The following is a 19,270-nucleotide window of genomic DNA, read 5'->3' on the forward strand; positions in this document are numbered from 1 at the left end:
TTTTCCTAGCACTGAGGCTGCTCTGTAGACTTGTGGGAATGCGGGATAGTTTTCATAGATCCCACTGAAATAGCTCACTAACCTTAGTTGGTACTAGTTCAGACTAATAACGAACAAGAGACCACAGAGGAGGTTTATGTCCAGGTTCACTTTCTCCCATCCTGGATTTCCTTCCTGCAGCAGCTAAGCTTTTATCTCGCTTTTCTAAACTCTGCAGGGATAAAGGACATCTTATCCAGGAGCACAGGAAAAGGTCAAACCAGCATCCAGCTGACATCTAACTTCTGCCTGTGCTCAAAGAAACAAACTCCTTCAAATACAGCAAATACAATTAGGTCCTGCTGCATGCTTCCATCATCACAAAAGCAAATAAAACAATGGACACTTCTTATGTTGGACTTCGGCAAAAGACATTTATTATTATTATTATTATTGTTGTGTTGCTGTTGTACCTCCTCTGCTCTGCCCACAGTGGTGGCATAAATGCTGTTACCATACTGTAGCTGATGATGCCGGTGTACAAATCAAAATCCATCTTAATTTCAAACTCCATTAGAAACACAGGAAAAAAGATCAACATTTACGAAATGTAAAGGGAAAAATGGTATGGAAAGAATTTTTTTGTTTGTTTTTATTTTTTTCAAGCTTCCAAGACAGTTATTACAAACAACAGAGAGCAAAGTAAAGCTAGAAATGAAATACTTGACAGCATCGGGTTTAAAAATACAGCTAAGAAACCTAATAAAAGTTGAATAAAACAGTTACTAGAAATAAAAATTTTTACACATATGATATTTGTCTGGGATTTTTATTTCTTTAAAATAATTCATACAAATGGTTACAGTCACAAACATGATTTTAACCAAAAATATTGCTAGCCTACCACATTACCAGGAAGGAATCAATGTAGGCAATGAAATGCTGCTACTTTTCAGTAGTCTAGTGCCTTTTTCGCATCCCACCAATAATATATACTTTAACTGGTGACAAAAAGCACAATGCTCGTTTATACAAAACCTTTTTTTTTTTTCCTCAAAATCTCTTTTGCAAGGTTTTCTTTGTTTGGAAATAAGGGAATTCATGCCAAAATGAGGAGAAACTGTTTTCTTTTTGTTTACTAAATTATTCTAAAAAATAAGACAAGCAGGTAGAAAAAACAATGCACTGTGTGGCGTAGAAAGAAAAATGGGAAAAATTCATTGTCCTGAGAAGTTTGCCAACTGCCTCATTTTTGGGCATGTTTTAAAATATAAAAGAAAGGATTTTTAATCTCAAAATTGGTTTGTTGAATGCCTCCCTTATGTTTTTCCTTGTTGACAGCTAAGCAAACAAACCCTTTTTAATGTTCTAAAAACTGTACACAGACAAGTACATTCATGGTATAATTAACTACTAACTTCTCTTGCTTAACAAAGAACCCATAGGACACAGAAACAGTGAATCAGTCCACTGGACAGGGACAAACTACAATTTATACGGAGGAAAAAATGTTTCCAAATCTTCTTTTCTGTCTCCCACCTTTTCCTTTTATACTGAATCTTGGACCAGTTTCTAAACCAATAATCGTCTCCTCCTGTAAGTTCATGGTTTTGCCTTTAATCAAAATCCAGGGTTTTGTTTTTTTTTGTTTGTTTTCCACACGCTGAAGTTGAAATCTCTGATGTTGGGAATGCTGTTTTCGTAGGCTACAATTGGTCGCTTGGGTGGTCTCTATCAGCTTCTGGTTTGACAGTTTGGCCGGGGGAAGGAGCATGGGGCGGGTGGGCTACAGCAGGGAGGCCGTGTGATAAAGACATAGGGTTGGGGACTATTCCTTCTACTGCTGCAGGTATGCCAGTTGAAGCCACGCTTACAACGCCTGGGGGATACCTGCTGAGAGAAGAAAATGAGAACATACATGAAAAACGAGATGAGTGACTGGAAAGCCCACCTTGCCTCCTTCTAGAGCTACAGAGATGCTTCTTTTGTTTTCAGACCAGCGAGAAAGACAGTTGGTTAACCTCCAGATGAAATATTGTATGCAGATGCTGCTGAATAAAGCAAAAGATGCCATTATTTTACCCAAATGAGAAACAAAGGTTTCCTAGAGTCTTTCTTCAGACCTAATAGCATGAGTGACAACGTAACAAAGCAAACAACCTGGAAGTATTGCTCCACTCAAAGCATACCACAACAAGAAGTAATTCAGGCTAGGTCAATGCAATACCTATCTGTTCTCTGTGACTTCTCAAGCTGACCTTCAGGGCCTTTTTTTCCTCTTTCATTCTCTTGTAGAAATTATAAAATGTCATTGTTGTGGTTGAAAATAGTATTTCTTTAAACTAATCTTGCAGTTGTAGCACTCTGATGGCTCCCCAAAGGAGCACTCATACCCACACAATTCAAGCCTACTGCGCCCAAGTAACAAAAAGTTACTCAGCATCAAACTTGCCACTGTACTTGTCTGAAAGAGAACCAGTACCAGTTATACAGAGGACAAGTGCTTTAGGCAGACTGCAAGAAAGAGAGATGCAAATACAAAAGCTATGGATGGTTTTAAAGATTTCTTACTTATATCTGGAAGAACACTGAGGCCTAAGTAATGAATTCAACAATAAAACCCACCCTCGGATTCAGCTTGATTTTATGATGGCTCTGATATTATTAGGCTAAAATAAACTTTGCAAATCTACTGTTTCAATCCCAAAATTCAGATCTAATTGATGAACTCTGGCATTTCACAACAGCTACCCATAAATACTTTTAACTAGAATATGTTTTCTCTTTAGCCAAATACTTCAATACCCATTTGCAAGTTACCTCATGCTGACCTCTCAACACTGGTCCTTTGCCTCCCCTTCCCTGTCATAAAGCCACACACTCATCCCTTGTTCTCTCCTGCTATATTCTGCTCACCCAAGCATCCTAATGAGTGTTATCCATTTAAAAGCCTAAACACACAAACCTACCACTTACTCACTGTGGCATCTGCTGCCCCAGTATTTACACAGGACTAAACGGGAGAGAAGGCACTTGTAGACTTGTCAAGCTTTTTCAAATACCACATTATTCTGCTGTTGATTTTCATCTCATCAGAGTTGAACACTGAATGCACCAGGGAATTTCACTCCATTTCAGTAGCATCTCTTCTAAAGTAATGAATGTTTGTGCTGCTCATCCTAAGTTCCCTCCAACTGACAGAAAAATAGAATTTATGCAAAACTCAGAGGAGGAAAAAAGCTAGATGAAAGCACATTTACTTGCTTTTTTCTTCCACCACAGAAACATCACGGCTATCCACCATTGCACAGGGATGATGAAGACACCAGACACTAGCCTGGACATCCTGGGAAAGGTTCCTACAGATCATAACGACGACTGTACTCTGGAATGGATACTAGGATGTGGAAGATCACACCACTTGTAGGCCAGATAACTTTGTTCCCAACTGTACACATATTTACAGGGCTTCCTATGCTAATTCCTTCTCCAGAGAGGTCCCTTAGAATTAATTTGCAGTTGCTAATGGAATTAGTTGCTTGTTTCAGTACCTCAATTTGAATCTTATTAATCAAATTTGCTTCAATTCCTATGAAAACTGTCAGACTGGGTATTGTTTTACTTATTCCTATTTAATTTTGAAACAGCTTATATGTAACTCTAGGTACTCTGTAAAAAACCACAACATGACGTGGCAAAAACTTCCATGTAAAAACCCAAGACAACAATTATTTCCAATACAGAACCTCTACTTTCTAACAACATATTCCCTGAGCATCAACACACCGGAGCTGGGAAGAATCAAGAAGCAAGCAAATTTTCAACTGCCTTTCCTTCAGGAAGAAAAGTCAGAGCCTCCCCTTGTGAAAATGGCCAGTGCTGAATAAGAAGCATTAACGGTTACCTTTTGAGCACATTAACCAGTTCAAACTACACATCTGTAATTCTCCTTTGACTCCAAATATTCTTTCTGTGTATAAAAATATTCCCCTTGGACACCAACTTATAATAATTGGGATTCTACCTGCCAGCATCTCTCTTCAGATACAGGCTTCCTACAGACTTTCAGTAACATCCAAAATCCCTACAACTGTTTCTCTTGTCCTAAAGCTACACAGTGGCAGCAGCCAAATTCAGATAACATACCCTCTACAGAAACTGTATTTTGCTTGACAACTCCTAGCCTTATTTTGCCACTCTCATTTCATAATTTTTGTCCCTTTTTAACTTAATCATCAGTGGTTTTCAACTCATATCCCTGAAAGGAAGGCACATAAACTCAGCAGCCTCTACACGTGGGCATTTCTATCCTACAGAGCCTTCCCTTATGTTGCTATTTATTGCTTTTCTATTCTTAACCAGCAAATACATTCCCTCCAGCACTTCATAAAGTTGCTCCCAATCTTCCTTCTCTGGCAGCAGTAAGCTGAAATGTTTTCCAGGTAAAATGTCCACTGCATTACATTTTTGTGAAAGCAGAAGTGAGAGATCAGTTTCACCTCCTCTGCTACTGCTTCACACTTTCTTCGCCTTCCCCCACGTATCATCCTTAATGTAGGAAGAAAAATACAGCAGCCCTCTAAATTACAACTGAAAGGCAGCTATAATTTCTATGTTAATCTCCTGTATTTGTTTATACTACAGAAGCACCCTGAACTACGTTAAGCTCTGCTCAAGAAACTAAGTCTGTCCGAAGCCAGCTTGAAGTGCATGTTATTATCTTACATTACAGACTGAAAATCACCACTGAAATACCTCAACGCGAAATAACTCCCAAATTACCAACATCTGACTATTTTCATCCAAGTACCTCCTCAGTACCTAGATATTCTCACCTTCTACCTGTTAGAAGGCAGAAAGATATGTCAACATGTCTATAAATTGCACAATCCCTGTCTGCTGGCTCTCAAATTTCACTTTGCCTATAACCTGCATGCTCTGTGACATAGGAAATGGCAGGGGGTTATTTAACAGGCAGCTCAGTAACAAATACACAGTAAAAACACAAAACACCAGGGTGTATTATGCTGCTTCACTGAGACTACTACAGATAGCTCCTTCTCAGGAATATCATTAATCTTTACTCATGGGATAGGTCCATTTGCTTGACCTTTTGTGTTGATAGGGCGTCTTGCATTTCACATAGTAAATGGTTTTGTTTTCCACAGAATATGATGATATTCAGATGATCCAGATTATTTTCTGCTGATGAATGCTCAATGTTCTTTGCTTGTGATAATACCTGATAATTTAAGTGTTCTGTCCTACATCAAAATACAAGCGAATGATACATCTAGAATAAAATACCCTCATTAGTTTAAGTTCACCGAAAGAGCTATTTGCATTCTTTAACATATAAATTATTATCCCAGGTCTTATCTTCTAATGCAATTACATGACTATGATACAGCTATTAGCACATCTGAAACACCATACTGCCTGTGAAAGAGTCGAGAGCTCAGTTAGTTGAACATAATCTGAGACTGCAAACAAAAGACAAAAAAATATGTTTTGAACCACCAATTCAAATTCTGTACTTGATTCAGGTAGGAATTAACCATCAGCAACTGCTACAGAAGCCAGTTTCTTCATAAAGCCTAAGCTTCAAGTTCTGCATATTTTATACCGCACGAAACAGTAAGTGCCTTCACCAGTACTTACAACACTATTCTACCATCCCTCCAAAAAGAAGATTTTACGATTTGCTGTATGACTACTCTCTTAAGGATTCCCCAGATAAGTTTTATTCTGAATTTGAAAACAACTAAGTTGGAATTTATTTATGATTAATTTACTCTATTGAAAAAACTGACTGAAACAATGTCTAAAAAAAGGCATTCCATGCTGTGTTTATCCCACTTAAATTAAATACATACGGTCTTTACCTTGGAAATCATTAACTCCCAAAACATTCCTAAATTAAAATCCATTTCTAGCTGCAAAACCTGCTTCTGCTGGACTTGTGACCCCCAAAATGAGAACAAACTGCATTTTATTTGAGCACGCAACCCTGTCCTTAACTGCCATGACAGGGTTGAAGTTATTACCCACAGTTCAACACCTGCCTTTAAATCTCAATTGCATTCAGCTATACCTAAGTACTCCCAACTGAAGTCAATGAAACCACATGCTGTGTGGAGGAAAACACATGTGCCTGAAGTTTTCATTTAAGCAAATAAGAACACCCTTCCTCAGATATTTAGGGCTACTGGGACTTTTCCTAAAAATAAACATCCTGCCATGATGTGAGATACACACATGCTGACCAAGTTATTCTTTCCCTTTGGTGCACTTCTGGCTACTGATAAGGACACTAAAGCAGGGGGTAGTGATGCTCCCCTCATCTCTCCATTGTTTTCTGATGGGACTGTTAGATGTCACTGGGACACAAGAGCTTTGCCTCACTTCTCAGCAGTGCACAGCTGGATTCTTATATGGGGTAACACAAAAACCCCATCCAGTATCTATTACAGGTATGCAGTAGCCGTCCTAAAGACGGACAAAGATAAGAGGGATGTATAAAGAACGACAGTGGAAAGATCAGGACAAAGAGGTATAAAAAAAATCAAAGGACTGCACTGTCCCTTCCCTCAGGGCACTGAAGGAAACAGCTGTTTGCAGCTTTTTCAGCCACTTTCATCCTACTTATGAGTAAATACCATACTGGAACATAAAAAATTGCAGACATTTTTCATAAATAGAAACTGCATGAAGCTGGCTACTAGGAAGAATCTGCTGCTGGAACAGCTGCTAGGGATAAAGGGTCAGGAAAGACTCTCAACCAAACAAAGTAACTAAGGAACATACGTATTAAATATAAAATATTGCTCTTTCCTATTAATTATTAAGAGCTGCTTTCACAGTTGACTGAGAATACATAGATAGAGTCTTCTAAATGCTTTTGCTTAAAAATTAAACACGTAACTTAGAAAGCACTATTTTAAACATGTTTTCATAATCACCACAGGCTGTTGCACTTTATTCACTAACGAGTTACTTGTCCTCTCATGTGTCTGGAGGCAACAGAACCACATAACAATAGTTTATTATTGAAAGTCTTTTCGTAACCTACTGCTGCATCACTACCTTCAGCAGAAGGAACATAAACTTCCACTGCACTCACTAGAAATAACCACAATTGTTTTACCTGAATATACAAAAAAATGTGTATTTTTCAGATATTACTAACCACACAGAAAAAGGTAAGAAAAGGAAATGTACTGGTGCACTGCCTGACTTCAACTAGCAAAACAAGATCATCCTCCGGAATGCAACAGTTATGAAAAATATAGATGGGGGCCTAATCCAAACCCACTTCATTTATTAATAGGCAGGTCTTTTACTTCTTCTTCAAAACCTGCCTCTGAATTAAGGAGGTATTTCTTTTACACCTGAAGCTGACTTACCTGTATGCAGCACCATTAAGCTCTGGATGAACAACTCCAGGATCCATGCTGGCCCAATGTGTAGCTGCAGTCAAGTGATCTTTGTTAACACAGTTTTTCAGACTGTCTGGAATACGACCTAGGATGAAGTGAGGGAGAGGAAATAAAACCCCGTAAAAATTGTATGCCTTATGCTCTTAACATAGCTATGTTAAAATATTTATAAATATCTGCATATTTAAATCAACACATAAAATCGCACTAAGAGCTTGGTTTTGATCCCCACTGTTCCCCTTTTGTCTGGGACTTAGTTCATAATGGTTAAAATGCTCTGTGTGATTTTTATTTCTCCTTTTCTTTTTGTATACAGGGTCTCAATAAAACCATAATCAACAAGATCCATGTTTTCAAGAAAGATGAAACTTGAATACAGAGCATGGCTGCCATTAAAATTCAGTAATGTAGCCTCCTGCTTTCTGTCTTTACTTAGTTCCTTTTCCCTCAGTTTTTAACAGTAATAAAAACACTTATTGAGGCACTGGAACAGGGTGCCCAAAGACGTGGTAAATGCTCCATCCCTGGCAGTGTTCAAGGCCAGGTTGGACAGAGCCTTGGGTGACATGGTCTAGTGTGAGGTGTCCCTGCCCATGGCAGGGGGTTGGAACTGGATGATCTTAACGTCCTTTCCAACCCAAACCACTCTATGATTCTGTGACTCTATGATTGAAGAATGCAGGATTCTGAATGTAATTTTGCCTTAAACCTAATACGACTTTTCTCCTGTACTCCTGTTCTTCCCCTTCTTTATTTTAAATGCTCTTCACATTTATTTACTATAACATATTAATCCTCAACCATCTATATCATTCCTACAAAAAATTAAACTACACCAGACAATACCCTTCTCCTTTTCTTCAAAACTTTTGCTTAACCTCTGAAGTAAGTTTTAAGACACTGGTAAATCTGTTGGCCTGATTCAGCACATACTGGACAAGCCTCTGCAGAACTATCCCCAGCCCTGCAAAAAAGGAGCAGATATGACACATATTTTCTTCATGGCAATAGGAGTATTTCCATCTGTTTCAATGGGAGATCAACTGAGGGCTATGTTTCTTCTGACATCTGTTTTAAAGTATCTTTTAAAGTTTAACCTTACTGTGCATTTGCACACGCAGAGGCAGAAATAAGTAAGTTCTACCACTGCTACTGCTGGCAACGGTACTGCAGAAATGCTTTCAAAAACTAACCGTGCTCCATCCTTAAGGAATTCAGGCTTTCTGTCTTCAACTTCCTACTGGAAATTGGATTAAGTACTTCGCTACTCCTTGCCTGTTCTTTCTATCCATCAGCCTGGCCATAATGGGGCTGTAAAAAAAGACTGTTCACAAAATTGCTTTTTGTCTAGAGGATACCATCAAATACTTGTTACTCCATGACTTATGCTTTTGTCACTGAAACTTCCCACTTTTCCTGTGCATAAGCCATAAAGGCTTCTTAGCTCAGTATCAGACAAGATGAGGTACATGCCCCATTATGGATGAATTCCTACCGTTATCCTGATTAGAGATCTTCTAGATCTAGCTGAAATACACATCCAGCTAAACTGCTGTCAAAATCATCCATAAATTTAAACAGTATCTTTCTTTGCTGCTGTTTAACCCAAGTATTTTTAAACTCCAATCATGTCTTCCACTTTGCCCCTCTCATTCTTCATTTTGCTTACTTCTATAGGCATGTTCTATGAGCCTCTCCCTCATAACAGTCTCTCTTCTTGTCACACTTGTCTTCCTGTTTCTTCCATTACTGCTTTCAGTGGTTCTGCTTACTTTGAATGTTTTCACATTCAAAAATATATTTAAACATATTTAATCTCTGCTTATTATTTTTATTTTATACATCAGAACATCATTGACTTTTTGGTAACAGCAGAACCACTTTAACATCTTTATCATCACATGGTAGCCACAGCCTGCATTCCTTCATTATACACCTTTTTCCAATTAGTTTACTCCTCTACACCCTCTCTCTTCTGTCCTCCCTATGGCTTTCACATGTCCAACTTCATCCCACACTTCCTGTATCTTTCCTACATTTGTTTCACTGTAATTCAATGTCATTCTCACCTCCCTAATGTTGGTCTCAGTTTGATCTTATTACAAACCATGTGCAAACACTGAAGTGCTGACAGCTTCAATACAAATCAGTGATACAGATTGCTGATAGCACAATCATACACTTAAAGAAAATATACGTCTGCCTTCCTAGACACATATGTTCGGGCTATTGCACAGTACTTCACATAAAACTAGCTCCATATAGCTGACTTTTACTCAGTTTTCAGATCTTAACCTATTAATGCTTATTCGCACATCAATCATTACCCAAGTATGTATCATATGCTGGTCTGTGCAATTTTACCCAGAGCTATTTCGGCGCTGGTGATAGTTACACAACAATTTAATGAATGTACTACTAGAGTACTTCTGGAGTATAAGCACAAGGACCAGTTCCAGCAAAAGGATGGTTGGGCTCTTTAGGTTAGCTCTAAACCAGAGACAAATAGTCCTGTAAAGGGCAATTCAGATCTGGAGTTTAAGAGGTGCCTTTAATTACCATCCAGAGGGGAATCACAGAACGGTTAGGGTTGCAAAAATCTTCTTTCTGCACAGGCTGTATATAAAACAAAATTGCCCAGCCTCTTTAGGCACAAGGAAAGGCTACTGCTAGTGCTTTTTGTACAGCAGAGCAATGTGTTGGCACTGAACTACTCTCAAGGTGACACAGATGGCCCTTCATGTCTGCAGAGCATTCAGCGTATATTGCCAAGGGGGAAACAGCGAAGTCCAACTAAAGAGAGAACATTAGTGCTTAATGAATAATTTTCCAGTATGAAAATCCTTCCTTTTATTTAAGGCTACAAGGGATTCAAACTGATGCCAAATGGCTCACTCTTCTCATTTTATTTATTAGCAGTGCATATTCAAGACATAACTGTTTTCTCTTATGTGAACAGTTTACAATTACATGGTAGTTACATAACAAAGAGACTTTGCCCTTTAAAATGCCAGACTTCTTTAGCAATGCTTTAAAGAGAAGAACATCTAAAACAGAGTACCCTCCCAACAAAACCTTGAAAACTTTGCTTTGGCATAGAGAACGTGTTGTTGAGATATAAGTATTAGTGGAAACAGCATAAAGCTCTAGATGCTTTATCTCTGAACATTACAGCCTTAAAATAGTGAAATTCCAGACTGTCCTCCAAGACAAATTTGGATGAACTTCAGAAAATACAAAGGAGCCAAAGAGAAAAGAATACAGGAAACAGAACTGCTCATGACAAGTCTAAAGGGGCATATAGGAAAAGCTATGAAAGATACCAGTAATATCTATATGACTTGCGGTCGAACACATTATCAACAGGTAATATCTACACACAACAAAAAAAAACCCCAAAAGTGGATTTTTCACATATAAATACATTTCTGTTACATGGAAAAAGTACTTATGTTGCAGTGCCTGCCTTCTCTTTGTAACTGCAATGAAACTCCAAAATAATCTGTTCCAGTTCTGAGAATAGACTTAGTGTATTTGCTCGTTTTTACATTCCAAACACTGTAAGTGGTAAAAAACCCCTAAGGCTGGTTCATTTCAGCATCTTTCAAGAAGAAGAAAGTTTGTTAAAAAGAAACACACAGTGAAGGAGCCAATAAGGTGAGTTAGTACCTGTGATCGCCCTTCGGATCTCCCGTGCTGCTTCCTCCCGCATCTCAATTGAGGCTTGTTCACTATACCAGGCTGCATGTGGGGTACAGATCAGGTTTGGTGCATCCTTCAAGGGGCCCTGACTAAAGCTAAATGAAGATTTAAAACAAGATCAAATGACAAAAAAAATTGGGGGGGGGTAAGAGGGAGGATCCAGATGGATTTGTACATACACAGATTAATTTCTACAACAGAAAAGAATTGCATTTCTATTCCTTGTTGTGTTTGGTTTTAATTCTGTCAGTTAATTTAATACACTATTTGTGTTATAAATAAGCAACAATCACCTCTTATAGACTCAAAGGGTATAATCTAAGTATAGCAGCAACATTAGCTTCTGTCCAATGCACTTACTGCTATCTACAGCCACTGCCACTCCAGTTCTGGTGCAGAAATGCATAAAGCAAGATCCCAAATCAATTCAGGACGCCATTCCATTTGTCCATTTCATCACAGTTGGTCTGTTCTCCCAAGATCCACTATCAATGTGACATTTAGCCATTTAAAGAAAAAAAGCCTAACAATTATTTCCAAGTAAGAAATGTGCCCATCAGCAGCCTTGACTTTTTTTAGATAATTCAGTTGTCTGTTTTCTGTTATTTTTAACTGTTTTTTCTTTCCTGTTCCTTTACAGAAACTTCACAGAAAGAAGGAAATTTACTTTACAGATCGATTTTCAAGGAAAGCAATGAATCTGTGTAAAAGTGCCATCACAGATACACAGTAAGGAAACTGAAAACATTGGAAACTTGCTCCTCCTATTTATTTCCAGTTTTAATAATCTTTACAATCAACTGTAACAACAGCAGAACAAATATTTTAAGACAGGAGCGTGCTTTCAGAGCCGGTCATGATTCATAAAATGATAGATTTCATCTGTTGTTCAATAAACATCAGAGGATCTGGCAAAATTCTTGAATAGAGAGTTGCATGCTGCGATCAGATAGACATGCAGCACCGAAGCCAAAGGAAATTGTGGCTGTAATCCTGCAACTGAATCTCTGCAGATGGCATCTCCATGCAGTAAATGGGGCTTCCTACAGGTGCAACGTTCTGCTTGTGCAGATCTGAGATTTGAATTGGGAAGAACGTATCTAGCTGAAAGTCCCTTGAGCTGTTAAGACTCTGGCTTTGCACAGCACTACTGCATTGTAATGGCTACATTTTGAAGTAAATGAATGCAGGGTATGCACAAATAAAATTAAATATTTGTGACGTGGCATTGTGTCTCAGTAGATATAAAAATTCTACCTAAAAGGATGCTATTCTGTTTTTTTTAAAGCTTCTATTTCCCAAATAGGAGAGACTGTCCTCTCTCCATTCTTCATAACCTGCCCTCAAGTCCTTAATCTGTTCCTCTTCAAAAAACTTCCGTGGATTGTTCCAGTTAGAATTAACACTTCTCCCTGCCCAGACCAAACAACTAAAAAAGGCTTGCCACATGAAAGCATCAGGCTACAGCAGTCTCATAACTCACAAGTCAGGTTCAAGACTCAAGGACACACCAAGTAGGCTCGTTTCTGTTGCTGATACTGTAATACCAAACACCACTTGGGGCATGGTACATTTCTGCCTGAAACGCTGGACTTCGCAGTGTCATTCAAAACTAAGGGCTCTGCTACCAGCTCTGCTAATGACAGCAGAGTGACTGCTCCCCTGATAAAAGGTGAACCAAAACAAAACCTACAATCTGACCACCTTACTCTTAAATGGTTTTGACACCTATTACATATATAGCTTTCGCGCAGAGGTAATCTGGACAAAAGCATGTCTTTTCTTCCAGAGGTGTCATAAAGTAGTTATTTCTCACACCACAACTCAACTCTTTGCCCTCTGAAAGAGATAGTTGCCTCCAGAGTTGTATCAATGACAAAAGAGGACTCCCCTCAGAGCCATGACACAAAGCCATGCCAAGGATTTGAGTCCAAGTCCCTGCTATTTCTGCTAAATAAACCCATTGGATTTTTACTTATTTATTTTTAAGGAAAGGAATTAAATCTTGGATGTCACTTTTTTCACTTCTAATCACATACAAAAGCTCCATCTACATTTGCATTAGTCCAGTGCTGCACAGATTCATGTTGCTTTACTAAGGAGTATTTAGCTATCAAATGAAGGGAAAACTCAGTTTACTTGTTGCTGTTGATTGTATCATGCACTAAGACTTCAAAATAAGAAAGTGAACAAAAGAAAAAGAAAAGAAAAGGAAAAGCACCTGAATGGTTCTGACTCATGTACATCTAAGGCTGCCCCTCGTATCCTTCCTTCCTTCAGGGCCTGTGCAAGTGCTTTTTCGTCTACTAACCCACCTCGAGCTGTGTTGACCAGGAAAGCCCCTTGTCTCATCTAGGGAAAGTTAAAAACAAGAATGATGAAATAAAAATAAATGAAATAAAATCGTTGTGGCATTATTTCTTTTACTCAAAAGAAGCATCCATTACAACAAAGGCTATTCAGCTGGTTTAACCTGTAACAGTTGTCTTCCCTTTCCATTGAAAAGTACCACAAAATGTGATGCTTCTAACATAAAATGCTATTTCACAGCACTTAATAACCTTCTTTCTTGTAAGTAGTGTCTTTTAATAGAAGCGTTGTTTCAGATATTGTGCAGTAACATGATCAAAAGATACCACTGTGCATATGAAAGTGACAGATCATTTTAGGCCTTTTTATTTCACTGTGAAATTGCATGAGACAGAAACTACAGCACATTCTTAAACAAAGTCATATTCTGTGGTTTTCAACTTTCAACTCCCAACACAAATAAAAGCCTATATGAATTTTTCAGAAAAATCAATGCTTTTGGGTTTTCAAACACTTTTCCCTTTAGTTGCCAAAACACTGTAGATCTATGTTTTATTTATTTTTGTTACTTCAGCTTCCTCCTCCCTGTGAGACTTTTCAAATAAAGGTCTAAAGAATTCTCATATTATTCAATTAAAAGGCATGAAAATGAATTTGGTTGAGAACGCTGTGTGCCCAGGAGAGAAGCTGTGCTGTGCATTGTGCAGATTAGCATTGTAGATGATGCTGTGTGGGGAGAACTACAAGAATTTACACCATAATGTATCCACAACTTGAAAACAAAGTGGCAGTTTAAATAAGAGATGGGACAGAAATAAAGTAAGTTACTACCTCCTGCTGCCAGCCGCCCTAATACTTTGTGTCTTTCACCAGCTGTCTCAAACACAGCTTCTGATCTCAGAAGTGTTTCTGTGCATGGATGTAAGCATATGAAGAGCAGGAACCATGGTGAAGATGAATGATAAAAATCTCGTTTTGTACTGACACCGTCTTTCACCATAAGAACAGGAAACCCGAAACATTTTGACACCGAGTCAACTACTTGAAACCTACACATCAAACTAAAGCTTATGTAAATGGATCCTCGCTCTGAAAGACTGATTCAAAATGCCAAATTCATGAACAAGGTTTGGATTAAAGTCAGCTAGGAGAATTTTTTTACATGCGATCGTAGGAAATATTAAACAATTAACGTGTATATACTCACAGTGAGGTGATAAGAAAAAAAAACCCACCATATTTTACTCACTAGGTTTAGCTTTGCCCTGCCTCTCTCCATTTGCAGGCTCCTAGAGCTTATAGTACCATCTATTAGACTCTACAGCAAACCCAAAGTCCACTTCCAGGAGCAGAAGGGATACTTCTTTCCATTTTATGTTAACTAACTTAAGAAGTAGAACAATGAGGAAATGGGGCATGATCTCAAGTTGGTCTAGTAACAAGACATTCCTGACGGGAACCATCACTGCATTTCCACTACTTAAGTCAGCTGTGAGAACTAGATCAGCACTAGCACAGGAGGGCTCACCCAAGTGACAATCACACCTGCTGTGCAGACATGCCATGCAGGCTCGTGGAACTCATACACCCTTGCTATTTCTGTGCTCCTGCAAATGGATAATTTAAGTACAGCTTAGGGTATTTATATGCCCTTCAAAGGACTTGAAACTTTTAATCAAAGTGAACCCTGCTAAACTTTTCTGTCCAATCTTAATAACCTCACCTGAGTTTTCATTTTAGGACTATTTACAAAACTCTAAAGCTAGTACTAAAGGCAAGTCCAAATCAAACAAAGCATAGCTGCATAAATACATTCTAGTGGGAATGGACTGTGGGACTCAAGATAGACTTTAAGGGTGGATGCAGCTGGAGCTGACCCTTAACAATGGATGGAAGCTTGAAAGAGCTTCACAGCCAGAACCTTGAAAGAGCTTCACGGGCAGAACTGCTGATGGCTGTTAATTCACCTACACTAAACCTGCTGCTTTAATAATGTATTTTGTTCAAATTGCAGTGCCTTTTTCTTAAATCTGTAAAACTAAAGATGACCTCTGCTCCTCTTCAGAGCACTTGATTACCATGGGTTCAATAAACACAAGCTTGAAGCACTTCTCTGAGCTACTCTGGGACTACAGGGCCAAGCAGCATGGCTAGACAGAATGCTAACTAATTAAAGGGAAAAGCTACTGAAAGACAAGACTGACACCAAACTTTCAAAGACATTTTAAGGTTATGTAATTTCAGACTCCAAACAAAATTCAGGGTGAGACTTCAGTGAAATGAGATGCACCATACTTCACTTTGTTTCAAAACAGGTTATTACATGAGCATGAAATACTGGATGCAAGTGGCATGGAAAACTGGTTAAAAATTTTAGGCCAACTCTTAACACCTTTCAGCCTAAAAAAGCTATTCTGCTTTTTTGACACAAGTTCAGAAGATCTGCTCGACACAAACTAAGCAGTTGCTACAATACAGACTGCTTCACCCAAACTTTTATCCAAAGCCAGAACTGTCTCCTAACATTTTAAACGTTGCTTTAATCACAAAGGGTAACAGATAGCAAGACAAATGCTTAAGATATCCTCTCCAGTACAGACTGTAGGATATGCATTGCATTTCAGACGGTATCGCTCGGTCTCAGCATGTTTTGTTTCTCTGATTAACGTACTGAGCCCTCTCCAAAGCTCATCGTGCTTATCCATCTCCACTCAAAAACTTCCTGTGATACACTGGCCCAAGTTTCACAGTTGGCTGTATAATGAGTGTCGCTGCTAAGCTTCCAGATGGTTCCACTGAATGCAGTGTGGTTCTATCTGTCTCTAGATGTCTGCTTGCAAAGACATCTAACTATGCAATAACCATTATATGTACCTGAGCACACAACAAAAAAGAACCTGAAGGCCAGGGTGACAAAACTCTGCTCTTTGCAGAGATCTGTATTTTAAACTTCTTAAATTTTTAGAGTTTTAAAACTCAAACCCTGATTTTATGTTGGGATGGACCTGCAAAATCCCTAAACTCTCAAAGAAGAAATATGTTATATTGTCAACTTTCTACCATGATCCTACATGACTGTGGAACATGGTCTGTAATTGCTTCAGTTCTCTTAAAGTTCAAGAACAGTAGGTACAAACTACTTCTCAGAAGCCAAGCAATGATTTTACTGCAAAAGAGTGCAACTGTCACTGTTACCAACACATACAAACACTACATACATGAAGAACAGCAAAATCAACTATTATATTTTAAGAGTTTCCTTCCTATACACTCCCTACATTCTGAAATCTCAGCATTATATTTCTGGCTGTTACCTACGCTGAGGTTGCAGCCAGAAGCTAGACATTTAATGAAAAAGCTTACTATCAAATTAGGCAATAATGGAGCAGTTACTTCATCTAGGTTTTGAAATTATTTTAGTATTACCTAAAACTTGGGGGAGAGGTTAGTACTAATTCCAAGAAACATTATCTTTCCAAGTAATGCAATGCTGCAAATGCAATCCATCCATGAAGTGCTCTGTGAGCATCAGGATTGAGCACAGGGGGGAGCCATTTAGTCATGATCTTTAAATTGCATCTAAGAACTCAAACTGAGGAACAAGAGTGAATGGCAGAACTGTTACCTGTAAAAGGTAAAAGAAGTAGCTACTAGAAGACATGGAAAAAGTGCTTTTACATAAATGCAACTTTATTCAATCTGAGCAACATTAAGAAGAGTAAATTATTTCCACAACGTGATGTTCCTGAGCAAAAAAGACAATAAAAGCAACAATAAATGAGCCACCAGCTATTCCCTCATCAGTTACACACCTGCTTGATCTCAAAGAAGCAAAAAGGAAAGAAATTTCTTTCAAATTACTATCTGCCTGTTTACATGAATAAATGGCTACACAGTGTCAGCAAGCAGCACTGGTGTGGAGGGCGCCCACAGAGATTATTACCTGCTTTATGGTGAAGTCATTGATAAGATGATGATTGTGTTCATTCAAGTTGCAGTGCAGGGTAACACAGTCACTGTGGAACAGCAGGTCCTGCAAAGTGCTCACCCGCTGCAGTCCCAGAGCACGCTCCATGCCATCTGAGAGGTATGGGTCATAGAAAAGCACACTGAAGCCAAAGGCTTTGGCACGTAGCGCTACTGCTTGCCCAACACGCCCTAGAACAAGATAAACATGCAATGAGAACAGATGTGAAGCAGCTGGTGTAAGGTAGCCTCCTCCTTCCTACTGCAAATGCTTGTACCAAACCATACTGTTTTGTACAGTAACTGAAAGAGGATAAAAAAAAAAGGTGACTCCCATCCCACTTGAAGTCATCACTGAGATCACAAACATGATGTCTGGGTTGTTTCACACTGCCTTCTTCAAAACAAAGCAGGAGGTTTGCACCTTTTGCAACTGGAGATCTGAAATGCCAGAAGATGACACGTAATCTGCAATAATCTGTGTAATACAAGGGCTTGCCTGCTGGGCCTGTTTATGGTAAAACACTACTGCTTGTGAACCCAGCCTGCCAAGGACTTATCCTTACCATGTCAGACCAGCTGGCTTTAATAAAAAGCTATAAAATTAATCCTCAAAAATGGATGCAGTAAAAGAGAATTTGTTTAATCTGAAGCTCAACCATTCTCACTGTGTGCAATCTCCCTTCTGAACTAGTATTTTCTTTCATTTTGAATAATATCCTTTCAGCATTAAAATGCCTACAAGAATCCTGTCATCTAAGGCTTTAAAAAAGCTGTATCCATCTACCTAAATTATGAATAAATACAGTCCCTCATATGGCGCATAGTTAAACAACAGTGGGTTACCATTTGGTATTCACATTGACCTTTGCTCTCCTCTGTTCCACTTTCCTTACTGTCATATTTCGGGCTTGCACCTGAAATTGCTGTATGGACATGTCTCCATGCCACATGCATCAGGAGGTGTGTATTTCCCTTTGACAAACTACCAGTAAAACACAGAGTGGGGGAAAAAGTGAGTGAGTACATTTAGTGAGCAAGGGGATTTTGAAGAACAAGAACCAGTAAATACACTTTTCAGGTCAGAAGACTACACACTAGATACTCAGTTTAGAGTATTATGAATGTTAGATAAAGACATTCCAAAAGCATCATGCGACGCACCATAATAATCACGTCTCATTTGAAAAAAAGAAGTTCACACATTTTCTTTTGTAACATCTGAGTTTGTTCAAAAAGCATCAAATTAAGAGAGGGAAATCCCATCTCTTTCCAATTGTGCTTGAAGAGATTTCCCTCTGCTTTTCAGTTCCTCCTTGAATACACTTAAGAAGCCACAGGAAGAAAGGTTTTTTTGTTGATCATTTAACCTGAACACAGCAGTTCTGCAGTGCTCAGTGACAGATGTGCTTGGAATATTAAACAGTATGTCAATCTGATGGGGGCTGCCTGCTTTTCTTTGAGGACACCAAGTTAAAATACTCTTCAAAATCTTTTATTTCAATACTTGTGTTCATGCTATTTGTTTGCTTTCCAAGCTGGTTTTTAGAAACTTGAATGAGACCATTTTTAGCACAAACACTATTATTTTCCAAATTTTGGCATGTTCACAGCTCAAGGAATCAGTCACACAACTGTAAACTGTTTTTTGAAAACAAAACATACAGCTTTTACTGCAGCTCCATTCATTTTTCACATGCAACATTGTCATCTGTTCTTCTTTACACTCTCTACAACACTAATACCTGAGGGGATTCACGACAGCGAAATCTCTTAGAACAGACTCTCCAGTTAAAACTACACTTTCTATTCATTGCAACCAGGCTAAGAAATCTGGTTTAAACCAAATAATAATAATAAACCAAAGCCTTTAA

At 38.5% G+C, this 19,270-nt stretch overlaps 1 protein-coding gene across 2 annotated transcripts in view; it reads right to left on the bottom strand.

Moving 5' to 3' along the window:
- Window positions 1-602: 602 nt before the first annotated feature.
- Window positions 603-19,270, bottom strand: part of CTBP1 (C-terminal binding protein 1) — a 41,527-nt gene continuing 22,859 nt past the window's right edge. Inside the window, exons 4-8 of one of the 2 annotated variants that reach the window (XM_010018597.1) lie at window positions 17,374-17,588; window positions 13,342-13,472; window positions 11,088-11,215; window positions 7,386-7,503; window positions 603-1,872 (exon numbers count right to left, since the gene is read on the bottom strand). In XM_010018597.1, coding sequence (XP_010016899.1) covers window positions 1,686-1,872; window positions 7,386-7,503; window positions 11,088-11,215; window positions 13,342-13,472; window positions 17,374-17,588 — 779 coding nt within the window. In that variant the 3' untranslated portion in view covers window positions 603-1,685. The remainder of the gene's footprint in view (window positions 1,873-7,385; window positions 7,504-11,087; window positions 11,216-13,341; window positions 13,473-17,373; window positions 17,589-19,270) is intronic. The other variant, XM_010018605.1, reaches the window with a different exon arrangement.

This window comes from Nestor notabilis, unplaced genomic scaffold (assembly GCF_000696875.1).
Source record: "Nestor notabilis isolate BGI_N333 unplaced genomic scaffold, ASM69687v1 scaffold1230, whole genome shotgun sequence".
In the NCBI taxonomy this organism is placed as follows: domain Eukaryota; kingdom Metazoa; phylum Chordata; class Aves; order Psittaciformes; family Psittacidae; genus Nestor; species Nestor notabilis.